This window comes from Mesoplodon bidens (genome assembly GCF_964165515.1).
Source record: "Mesoplodon bidens genome assembly, chromosome: 8".
Lineage (NCBI taxonomy): Eukaryota > Metazoa > Chordata > Mammalia > Artiodactyla > Ziphiidae > Mesoplodon > Mesoplodon bidens.
The window spans coordinates 61036497-61049507 of NC_138165.1; the positions used below are offsets into that span (position 1 = coordinate 61036497).

Below are 13011 nucleotides of genomic sequence, written 5' to 3' on the forward strand. Positions count from 1 at the left end.
TATGTATAATTGATTCACTTTGCTGTACAGCAGAAACTAACACAACATTGTAAATCAACTATACTGCAATAAAAATTAAAAAAAACACTCTCGCAGTGAGTTAGGTGTTATTGTTATCCCCATTTTACCAATGAGGCAAGAGTTGGAGTCCCTCACCTAAGATCACACAGTTAAAATCTGGAGTCTGGACTCAATCCAAATCTCTTTGACTGGCAGAGGCTGTACTTCCATTGTTAAAGTTGGCATTTTGAATCAACTGAATCTAGTTGGCAGGCACGATACTGGGTGCTGCTTACTCTAATGTGTTTTTTCCTCTTCTTAGGGACCAGCATGAGCGACCTTCTGCTGTCCAGCTCCTGAAGCACTCCTTCTTGAAGAGAAGTCGTTGAACATACATCAGGACTTTCTTCCCAGCTCCACTATAGATTACTCCGTTACTGCTTCATTGCGGAAATAATGGCTAAGGGACCCTTGTTTTCCTACTGGAAAGTCAATCTAACCCAATTTAACCAGATCCTGCAGTGGCACTACCTGAAAAGTTTGTTACAGGTTAGCCTTCTCAAGCTTCAGGCACAATTACCCATATATATAAGAAAATTGTCTTAAAGAGTAACAACAGAAAACCTATTCCGGTGTTTCATTTTGATTATCCAGTAACTACAATCTCTCTTGCTTTATACGATATTTCCTTTTATTTCTGGCCTGTCAGTTTTAATGTCATTAGTTTAAATTGTAGAAACAAGGATAAAATGTATTTTCTTGCTTGATGGGTAAAGACACTTATTTCTTACAAAGGAGAATAGAGGAAGGTGAGAAGGTAAAAGGAGTAGAAAGATGCTAGATTCAGTTTACTTAGGCAGCAACCTTAACGCTGCAGACTATAGGGGCCTCAAAATTAACAGGAAGAGCTAAGGGCCTTGGCCTTTCATTATCAGAGGGTCCCCTAACTCCTCAGAAGTCTCCACCTACAAGAAGTTGGGCTCTTCAAGGTGTTTCCATAAACCTCAGGCTGCCTTCTCTGTGATTGGTGGATGTTTTGAGGTCTTCATGTATTTACAGAGTGAATTAGAAAATTACTGCATTGAGAACCAGCTAAACCTAAGACAGCTAGCTGGTGGGGTAAAAGCTCACTGATCTGTTAAGGGGAGAGTGGGTGAGCATATAAACTTTTCCAGGGCACTTTTGCTCACTTCACCTGAAGGAAGGACACCCCTGCTAAGGTCATTCTTCACTTTCATTCCCAGAACATTGGAAAACCTTGCAAAAATGAACAGGGACAAGTTGTCAGAGTTATTACAAGGTCTTAAGTTGGTGGACTGAGCATTTTTGGTAAGGTTTCGGTTGCTGTGACTCCATTCATCTACTAAATTTCACTGACACCTGTTGTCTTAAGCTAGGTCTACAGATTTTTTTTTTACTAGCTACTATCATTTGAAGATGGCACAACTACAAACTAACTTTAGGTGAATTCCAACACCAGTTGTCTGTCAGACTTTGTCAAAATCAAGCTGCTACTTCATAAGTTTTTGAAATAAATGTGAAATGCACTCCAGCTGAGATAAAAGCTTTTACTTTGGCCAACATGTTTAGAAGGGTCTTTGCGGGTGTACCTTCCTTCTCTCTCTCCAGTTTGCAGAGTTCTTCCCTTATATTTGATAAAAATTTAAGGGATATGTCCCTTATTTTATTTACTTGTATATCAACGTAACACCATTTTAAGTAGGGTTTAATTTTTTAATCTTAGTAGGGATTTCAGCATTCTTTAAAATCTGAATGATTATATCTGATTTCGGAGCAATTACCTATTTACATTCAACCCTATTAAACCCTATGAGGCAAGGGCAGGGACTAAGACATGTTTATGCTGTGTATACAGATCACAGTAATGGACACATGAAGTTGCTGTTAACAAACCTACCCCTCTTCTGATATAGAAAAATACTGAACACTAATTTCACAGAACCTCCAAAACCTGTATGTTTTTAATAGGCAAGCCTTGATATTAAGAGCTTTCTGTTGTTCGGTCATTCACTGTGTTTATCATTGCCCAGGTTGCTCTCTTTGTATTTTCCTTTAGGAGGCAGAGGTCCTAAAAGGAGACTGAGAGGGAAGAAAGGTGTGGGCTGGGAAGGCTAGCATTCCTTGAGCTCTTAATGGAGAAAGGCATTATCATTTAATTCTGCCTGTTGCTTGGGTCGGTAGTAGTCTCATTCTATTAATGCACAATAAGGCTCAGGGTACTTAACTTTCTCAAGGTCAAGTTGGGATTGCCACCCAGATTTGTCTGGCTTTAGAGCCTTCTCCCTGCTGCCTCCCAGATTTGTAGTTTATAAATGAAATCAGTTACAGTTTTAAGTTTTACGCAAACAAAACTCCATAGAGGCTGATAAACAAATTCACCAGTCCAGTGATTCTGATGACTTGAATGGTGTCAAAAGCTTTTCCTTTTTCACTTTGCAGCAACATTGCCTTCCCTCCTATGACTATCTTCCCTTCTCACCATGAACACCACCCCAGTTTTCAATCACATTCAGAAGCGCATTTCATTACATACTGAATGGGTCTCAAGCTCAACCAAAGTAAATTTAACTCCCCAAGTAAAATCCTGACAGTAGTTCCAGCTCTACAGCATCTCCTTAACTTTAACCTACTTTAGCCCACTGGACGTTTCTCGGGGTCTGAATGAGAGCTGCCGTTGTGGAAAAGAGCGAGCTCTGGATTATGGGGTTGGGGAGTGTACAGGATTCCACTTACTTGCTTTACCCACTCTCTCCTGCTTGACGACAGCAGTCCTGGGCCTTTAGTGTACTGAGTAGCTCCAAGATAAAAACTCACACAATCTGCTCAATGAGCATCAAAAGCCTCCATCACGTACCAGGCCATCTTTATTCCTCATACTTGCTGTACTTGCCAAGTATTCAGTTTAAGGCAGCTATATAATAAAGCAACTTGCATTTAAAAAAAGCTTTCGACTTGAAAGCACTGGCTGTAGGCAGTCTGCATCTTCATGCAACAACGTTAACAAGAAGAGTTGTTGTGTATGGCACTGTGCTGTGAAAAGCTGGAATAGCAAACAGTCCTGAGGAAAAGCTGTAGCACTTTGTCTCATTGTTATGACTTCTCAAACTTGTGAAAAATCATGGCTGAATTTGTCTCTAAAGCACTTGCTCCTATGGATTATGACTTGAAAGACCAAAGAAAACTGATCTTGGGTATATGCCTGGACATTTGTAAGGTCTCAATAGCTGGTTAATTTCATGGCACTATGATTAAAAACCCTCATTTAGTGAAGCCCAATATTGCTTTGGGAGGTGGTGTTGGGGGGAGGGAACAGGCAGGTCATATACTAGAGCTAAAACAAAAACATAATTTTTTCCGTTATATTAAAAACAGCAGGGGTGAAAGTGATGAAACAATGGAGTAGGGTGAATTAGTAAATGGATTACTAACTTTGGTTAAAGGGAATTACCAACTTTGTGATGTTCCTCAATAAAAGCTCATGTAATTTATTATATGAAAAAAGGACGCCCTTACTGCTGTTATCAACATAAAATGAAGACAAATCTTTTAATGTGATTTCAAAACATTTATTTTATATTCAGGCTTAAAATTCATGTTAGAGGAAGTAACTTGTCTATCTTAGTTCTATTTTATGAAAGCCACTGCAAGGCTTCCATTTTCTTTCTCAAGTGTGAGGTGTAGGAAAATCGGTGAGGGAGGGAAGGGGGTTGGAAAGAGCAGCAATATTAAAGCAGTTTATGATTAAATTTCTCAGGGATAATTCCCCTTGCAGATAATTACAACTACTCTCTGCTTTTTGTGAAGGTGATGCAAGAGGGTACACAAGAAAATCCCGAAGTATGAATCAGAATCAACAACTTAAATTCTGAAAACGGTACACATGCAGTGTTTAATACACACTCAAGTCTACTGCACCTGGATTGGGCCTTCACCACTCTCCCCAATACCCAAAACACGCTTTTATTAGGATTCTTTTCAATGCCATCTATTCTATTTATTCCCTGATCACCCAAACCTTAAACCTCACAACCCAATGAATAGGTACTATTACTGACATTTTGTAGATTAGGAAATCAAGGCACAAAGTAATTTACCCAAGGACATCAGCTACTAAGTGATGGGGTTGAGAATGGAGTATGGACAATCTGATCTCAGTGGTCATACTCCTTGATGATACATGAAGTCACTCAAAGAGTAACTTTTATATTTGAGACCTTATTTCCCACATCTCCCAGGGACTGAAAATTATTTGTTTCACATTAACAAGACATGTTAGAGCCTTGGATTTATGTAGTCAATAAACAAACTTTATTAATTATTCCTTGTAATAGATACTGAGCTGAAATTCAATGCCTAATTGAATTCATACCATATATACAAACTCCTGTTTTAGATTTTCTATCAGCAAACATCCTGTTCAATAGTCCTTGGGGGTTTTGAGTACATTCACAAAATGAAATCCCAATTTGCTGACAACAAATGAGCACACGTGAAGTTTTCCAAAGTAAGGAAGCTGCTTGAAAAACACAACTTAAAAAAAAAAGAATGTACTCATTACTTAACAATAGGCAAATAAAGTTAAACCAACCACTAAACAGGTTTTAAGTGAGGCTTCTTCCCAGAACTTGTAGATAAAGGAAATTAGCCCTCAGAATTTACTTTTGAGATGAATGGATTACAGCAAACAGGTTAAGTCACTTTTACCACACCAGAATTACTCCTAGCCACACAGCCTTCAATGTATCTTGCTTATCTAGCTACCTTAAGAAACTTCAGGCAGAATACATACTAGTAAGTTAACAGAAACAGAGGAGTCATAGAAGCAAAAGCTGGCTGTGCCCAAATTAACACTGTGGAATAAAAAACGGATGCATAGTATCAGACCGAAAACCCTCAGGGCATTCCAGATCCACTGGCAAGATCATCTCTACTGTAATGACAGATGTTTCAGAGGCAAACTTCTCTTACAAAACAAGCAAACTTCTGATTATTTGGCTTACATTTGTCTGCTTACAGCAATCAAATTTCAGATATTAATAAAGCTGTGAATTCTCAAATTAACACATTAGTACCATAACCTGGGACCCTAGAAGGGTAGGAACAGAATGTGCTACTTTTCCAATGCAAAAACCCCTAAATCAGCCTATCATAAACAAACTGGTACATGAGATTAGCATGTGTCACCAAGTTTCCCTCATGTATGGGGTTTATTAATCCTTCATCTGGGTAAATGTGGTTAATGAATCCTACTGCATCCCAAGAAAGCACAGACTGCTCAATCAAGAATTCTCCATAACCAAAGCTCTTATTTTTCTTAGCAAAGACATCTTAAAAAATCACCTAGCTATTTAAGCACAGTAGTAAGTGAGAAACAACTGCTTTTCTGTTTAGATAAAATTCGGAAATGGTGAAATATCTTGACAGTAGAACTGTCTCCCTTTAGAGATATTACTAAGTTTTAAAAAATCCTTATTTCCATAGTAAATGCAAAACCTAAAATATCTAATCAACCAAGGGTACTTTGAGAGTACATAATAGTCATGCATATGTAAGCAGTGGTTTATTTCTAAGATTAGTTAAGGAATAAAAATCAGTAACTTAAATTCTCAAATATAACCAGAAAATGTGCTTAAAATGTTTTAAGGCAAGACATCTGGTAACTAACAAACACATTTCAAATTTGGTTATCTGAAATAGTCATTTCCTTTAAACTATCTGAAACTAGTCATTTCTTTAGTTCAAAGAGGATAGGCCAGAAAAGTAATGTATCCTACATAATTATAATCTGTTCGCACAAAGTAGTGTAAGCACCCCTTATGACATTCTGCATGAAACCATGTATCACGGTAGAAATTTTCTTTTGACGCTTAAGAACTCTAACAAGAATGAATCTGCATACACAGAGGAAGATCAAGATGCACTTGTAACTGTTTTCAAAGATAAACCTTGGGGTGACTACACAACTTTTCAGTATTTAAATACCTGCAACAAGAAATGAACCTCAGGGTTAAACAAGAAAAAGGAACTAGGACATTTTGCAAGGTCTTACCACTCAAGGATACTACCATCAGTTTATTTGGTAAAGTAAGCCTCTGAGAATGTTTCTGTGAAAAAAACCACTCCTTTGCTTTGGTTCTGAAAATATTGTATTTTAAAATAGCTAAGGCAAATATTTAGGGGGCACAGCTCAATATTGAAAAATTAGTTGAAAGAGGTAGAAGTAAAGCCTTTCTATGTAATGTGCTTCTGCATAAAGGTAACAAATCTATGATCTTTGATCTAGGGAAAACACAACTAAAAAATGAATCACTCTTTTATAGGATGTTTAAAGATAATGCTTTTTAATAGTTCAAATATTTTTAAAAATCTCATCAAAAATGTATCACCTTAACAGTACTTTGCACATGTGGAATTTCATACCTAAATTTGATACTATTTTGGTTTATTTATGGCTACTTACAAGAAGACTCAGTAATAATGTCCATTCATTGGAGTCTTTTTCTTTGGTTGAGCCTATTGGGACCAGGCTGATGAACTACTTTATGCAAATGAGATGGTTAAATTCATGGCAATATGAATTATAAGGGTTCTCATTTAATGGAAACGAAACTTAAAAGAAATTCCATATTTTATCCCCATTGTGGTTTACGGAAGCTAATATCCTGTTCAGAGGTTGAAGAGTTTGAATAGCTCACACAATCCTGTAAAAATTACAACTGGCTGCCCTTTAATAAATAAAGTCATTGTAAAGAATTACATTTACAGAGTGAAAAGTGAATACATAGCATTTCAAATTCAATTTTGGAAGTACTAATAAGTACTGACCCATAACAATATACACTAGCTACCTTTTTAACTGTCCATCATTAGCACCAATAAAGATTCAACAAAATTACCTTTATTCTCACATCTCAAAACAATTCTGCAAATTCTTAGTGAAGTATAGTCACAGACCTTAAATATTCACATTGTTTTCTATGTCATACTGAAAATAAGTTCATTACTTTTCTGGATATTCTTTACAAAATCTCATTAAAATTCCTGGTATTATCACCCCAATTATACAGTAGCACAACCACCCTACGTCGTTTCACATGATAGCTCCTTAGAGGTTTCACATCTAAATTACCAAGAACAAAACCCTTCCCTCCCTCATCTTGCACTCATCTTAATTCTATACTAGTCCTTGGATTATGTACCACTGTAAAAGTATAACTGTATCAAAATTACCATGTTTATGGATACAATAATATGTCATACAGAGTAACAAAGTTACATGTAATGACAAAGATTACTAAAGTTAGGCCAGACAAGAACAAAGTTAGGACATGCTAGCTAGGCAAAGTCCCTAGAAAGAGGATCCTAGTATCCTAAGTTCAAATAACATGGACAAAATAATGAACAATTATCTTAAAAAAAAAATTATAAAGCTACTGGCAAATCAGGTAATTGCTAAATAAGAGTAGAGCACGAGATTAAACTCTCTAATATTTACAACTGCAACATACTTGAGTAAAATTACAATTGTGCACATATCAGTGGCTTTGTAACAAAAATAATTCATATACATAGAGGAAAAATTAAGACAGTTTTCAATTCAACAGAAGTTGAATTCAGTCTATCTCAAAGATACTCAACAGCCCAAAGATTTACCACAGAATTGAAGATTAGCTGATAAACCAGAGCCATGTTACCGGCATTTAAGACAAATTTTAAACAAGTTAAAGTCTATCATTTGTTCCGAAGTCAGAAGACTGTGCAAACTTGACTTCAACAGGAATATACTGAGATGTGCAAACAAATGTAAAACCTCCACTAGCTGTTTACCTGGAGGCTTACCTTTTTTTTTTCTCAGTGAGCTTCCTGTTAACAACCATAAGCTATAAATACAGGTACAATGCACAGTCAGTGATCTTTTTGTTTTATTTATTGTTAGAATATAAAAGAACTGAAAGAGCAATAAGTTTAATTTCATTTTTATAAGGAAGACTGCATTTACCTGAAAAAGAAATATGGCATCACACACAAACACGCTTCAGGGGAGGAGTATGTTTAAGAACATGGTGTCCTTCTGAACGCTAAAGGAAAAGCGATTCCTGTTTACTGTTAAAATACGTAGTGTTAAAGTTCTCTATTTAAGAAAAAGACTTACTAATTCTTCACTAATGTAAGTTTTTGTGAATTCAGTTTTCAAATCACAGTAATCTACATAACCATTATTAACAGCTCTGTGTTTATAGTACTGCAACAAGCCAACAAACACTTAAATGCACTTCACATCAAGAGTATGTAAACTTTATTTTTTCCTCTTCAAGCCTTCAGAAAATTAGGGGCTATTTCAGCAGCCAATCTGGTCAGAACCTCTGAAGGCAGAATCAGTGCCTCACAGTGTAAATGACCATCTGTGGCACTGCATACCCATCTGGTAGTGAAGTGTCCCCCTTCAGTGGCTTCCAGTAAGGCCTAGAGTTTAAGGTTAACATGAAAAAGTGCCACCTTTGTTTTAGATTAGTGATGGACTCTGACAAGATAAAATAAAGTTATTCTGTATATTGTTATACTTACAAGCAGCTCCAATCCTGAGTATTTATGGTAATATCTAAACATACAAAAATGTATGTACATTTTTCTCCACTTTCTTGTAAACAGTTGTCAGTATACTGTTTTATCCCTTTATCATTGAAACATGCAAATCATACATACAAGTATAAATACACAAAAGAAAACAATTTACACTCATTCAAAAGCCAAGCAACAACAAAAAATAGCTACAGTATTCAAATTATAAATAAACGAATGCTTGAGGCATCTTATATTCCTAGAAGCAGCCAGCCATTCACCCTAATGTTCTTAGCTGCAATTGTAGAAATACTGAGTTTTGCACCTTCCATGCTTTTACAGTATTTATAACACTATCATATGTGGAGATAAAGACTTGTTTACTATAATCTCTTCTTTTCAGAATGAAGAATAAAGCAGCACTTACAAATATTGAAGCAGTGGCAGTAACAGCAGGTGTTACCACTGCTAGATCAGAAGAAAGTTTTCCATTCTAACAATTTTTAAATTAAAAAAGTAAAGGAAAAATTGACCTAAACAAATGATTACATGTTCATTCCTTGGGCACTTAACAGCGAGTCCAGCATGTCGAATGTGTCTTTGTAGTCCATATGCTGGCTGTTTGTACTGTACTCGTGATTGACATCAGGACCGTTGGTCTCCACTGGCTTCTTGTCCAGTTTCACGAGGGTGCTGAGATGTCCGTAGCCCACCTGGTATGTGACAGGGGGAGGAGGGGGTAAGGGATGGTTAAAAACAGAGTTGTGAGAGGATACATACTGCTTAACAGAGGAGGAAGAACTAGATGAACTACCTGAACTTTTGGAACTTTTGCTCATTTTGGAGTGATGGTTGTGAGATGCATCATTGATATGCAGCTTCTTCCTTGAAGAGCTGGAACTAGAGGAAATGCCATCACTGCTCAGGCCAACAGGACTCCTCAGAACAGCAGGTGGTATCCCATCAGCACTGTGCTTGCTGCCACCACTGCTGCTGCCACTGTAGGAGTGGGAATACTTGTGACCGCTGGGGTGGTGGCGGTTGGAAGGATGCTCCTTGTGCTTCTCCTTATGGTCCCTGCTAATATGTGGGCTGGAATGCTTGCTCTTCCCACTGCCTTCATCAGAAGAGCTGTGTCTTTCTGAGGAAGAAACTTTTATCTTCATTTTCAGTTCTTCTTTACTGACACTTTTATCAGTGGGTGGTATTGGAATCCGTAATTTCAGCGATCCACTCTTTTCCTTCTTATCTGCCATATATTTTTCAGGTTTTTCAGCATTTGAAATGGGAATTTTCATTTTAATGGGAGAGGTTACAGAACTGCTGCTGGCTGCCTGGGACTGGACATGTTTGTGTTGCTGTTCTACCTGGGCAGCTATATAATGATCCCTTGCATCCAGATCAAGGGTTTCTAGCTTACGTTTTTCTCTATATTTATCTAAAGACATTTTCTGGGGAATTACTCCAGGAGTAGCAGAACTTGGCCCATGGTGTTTACTGCTTCCTGCTTTATGAGGATAATCTTGCTTAACAGAAGAATGGTCAGAAATTTTGTCAGGTCTGTGATGTAATCCTGAATGCAGTGATACAGAAGGTCCCTGCTGGAAGTTGATGCTGTACTGGCTACCAGACAAAGATGTCTCCTGTTTCTGTGAATATATCTGTTCTGTCCTTGCCGACTCTTGATGTTGAGGCCATTCTTGGTGTGATGACAAACCATATGAGGTACTTGGCATTCCTGTTGCTAGCACTGACAAATTATCAGATGCATGGCTGTCTTGAACAGAAATATTTCCTGAATTTAGAGGTACTGGTGCAGGGAATGTTGATGTAGATGGTTTCTGAAAACTTGGGTTGGTAGGCACACCAGTAACACTATCTACTAAAATGGAATTCTGGACCAAAGATGAACCAAGAAGTGGTGTTTCTGATACTTGTCCATCTACTTTTGGTTTCTTAGCCGCCTGATTAGCCTATTTAAATAAAACACAGAAGAAGCAATGACAGCAAAGGAATTTAATACAAATTTCTTTGCTTATAAAGATTCTATATTAAATACATGGAAATAAAATCACCTGGGGTTTCACTTTATGTTGCCAGTAAATAAATATCTTATTTAGAGGCATAAAAAGGATATAAATAGTTGAAAGTACTGGTTTTAAATTAGATGCAGACTAAATCCTAGCCCAGCATTTGAGAAAGGAATTTAACTCGTCTAAGCTTTAATTTTCCTGTTTGTAAAGTGAGGAGACTATTTCCATGGTAATCACTAAGAGAATTAAATAAGGAATTTATAAAGTATTTATAGCAAAGTCTACTGGACACCGTAGTTGAATAAATTATGAGTGTATGTAGCTTACGAAACACTGTAACTACTTATGAATACTGGAAATAAGAATATTTAACCACAAAAAATCAAACTGATTAGCTATGTAGTTAACAAATTGATGTTCTAAAAACCCGCCCATTCTCTTACCCTCCAGTTTCGAATCCTCTTCAACCTACTAGGCGTTTTCTCCAATATTTGTAGAAACTCATGTGTTAGCTCTAAAGATAAAATTCAAATTTAAAACTTAGAAGGTGCCTTTAGATTTAGAATTCTCTCAAGTGGGCAATATTAGAAAGAAAGCTCAAGAGTTCATCTACTTCACTATCACCCTCCTAATTCAACCATCAGCACATACAGAAGTAGACACAGCTTTGAACTGGTATTTTCAAAGATGAATCTTAAAAAAATTTGTTTTAATTAAACAAAACAAAACAAAACAAAACACTCCTCCCACACCCCCCTGATTTTACATGCTTACTTAGAATCTCTGGAAAATTTAGTCACATTTAAAAAATTCCTTCCAAATAGAAAATCTCTATTAGGCAAACATCATAGTAATAATTGTGACGGGCAAGATCCATCAGTAGATTCTTTAAAATCAGTGGGCAAAAGTTTAAGGAAAAAGAGAATATTTGTGTAATCCCAACATACCGTCAAGATATTAATTATAAAGAGAAAATCAGTAACTTTATGACCTTAACCAAGTGATCATGATTATCATTACCAGCAATACAACATATCAACATGACACCCCATGATAAAATGCACAGTAGGATACAACCCACTTCTGTGGTATTCTTGCCAAAAACGTATAACTTCACACTAATAATGGGAAAACATCAGACAAACTCCAATTGAGGAACATTTTATAAAGTAACTGACCATTCTTCTTCAAAGTGTCAAGGACATGAAAGAAAAGGAAAGATTGAAAAACTATCACAGATTGGAAGAGATTAAAGGGGCATGCCAACTAAATGGAACATGGGATTCTAGAATAGAAAAACTGGGGAAATTTGAGTAAAATCTGTAGTTAATAGTATTACACCAATGTTAACTTCTTCGTTCTGATAATCATGTTATTATTATAGAAGATGTTAACATTAGAGAAACTGGGTGCAGGGTATAATAGTACAGAATCTGTACTATTTCACAATTTCTTTAGATTTAAAATCATTTCAAAGTTAAATGAAAAAAATTCCTTTACCTATACCCATAACTTCCTAGCAATCAACACTAGTAACATTATCAGTAAATCACCCTGGTCATATTTTTACAATTTTTTCCCTAAAATTTAGGATTACAATGAGATGACCCACTTTTCCAAAGTGGTGTGGTTATGATGAATTATAGTTTTTGACTCCAAAATAGTGTCATTAATAAAGTTATTGGCCACTCTCAAGACAAATAATAATATTAGTCAAATGAATTACAATGTCATGTAATAATATCAATGCTAATTTAACAGAGACTAGATTCATGCAAAAACTTGGCACCATTACATGCTCACAAGCTGTGACAACTAATTCCTGCTAAAGTCTCAGAAGCTTTTCGATTCAGTCTGGATGAAAACAATCTAATGTCTGTACTACCATTTTTCCATCTGAAAAAAAAAAGACCACTTTTCTACTTGGACACAGCAATAAATCTAGCAGACACATGCCTTTGGGCCCCAAATTAACAATAAATTGTTTTGACTCAATTTCAGAAAAAATTCAAGTTATAAAAAACACATGAAGGTTTGTTATTAATCATTAAAAAAACAAAACAACCAAGCCCCCCCCCCACACCAAACCCTGTTACAGGTAGGCCAAATACAACCCAACGTTGTCTTGGGGACAGTCATTAAATGAATTATTTTGGTAAACACTGATACTTCAGACATCTTGATAAAATTCAGATACTCTTAATATCTTATACTTTGTTACTTTATTTTTACGGGATCACAATGTGATCCCATAAAAATGTGAGAAAAGGCTGCCACATAATACGTTGAAATTTTCAATGTGTTAAGTGTCCAAGATTCCTATTCAGTGGCTCTCCAAATGAATAATGTACTTGAGCCTTTTCAGAATAGAAGCAAAGGGATATTTAGGTGCTTCCTG

The 13011-nt window shown here is 36.3% G+C and overlaps 2 protein-coding genes across 7 annotated transcripts in view; one reads left to right on the forward strand and one right to left on the reverse strand.

The window, feature by feature from the left end:
• Positions 1-389, forward strand: part of MAP3K19 (mitogen-activated protein kinase kinase kinase 19) — a gene marked incomplete at its 3' end in the record, with an annotated part of 41861 nt that extends 41472 nt beyond the window's left edge. Inside the window, 1 exon segment of the mRNA XM_081241751.1 lies at positions 323-389. Within this exon segment, the coding sequence (XP_081097877.1) occupies positions 323-389 (67 nt within the window).
• A 3958-nt stretch (positions 390-4347) lies between these two features.
• The window catches only part of CCNT2 (cyclin T2), a 48462-nt gene continuing 39798 nt past the window's right edge, over positions 4348-13011 (reverse strand). For 4 of the 6 annotated variants that reach the window (XM_081243015.1, XM_081243014.1, XM_081243018.1 and 1 more), the window contains 2 exons: positions 11057-11127; positions 4348-10553 (listed from right to left, as the gene is read on the reverse strand). In XM_081243015.1, coding sequence (XP_081099141.1) covers positions 9126-10553; positions 11057-11127 — 1499 coding nt within the window. In that variant the 3' untranslated portion in view covers positions 4348-9125. The remainder of the gene's footprint in view (positions 10554-11056; positions 11128-13011) is intronic. The other 2 variants (XM_081243017.1, XM_081243016.1) reach the window with 1 other exon arrangement.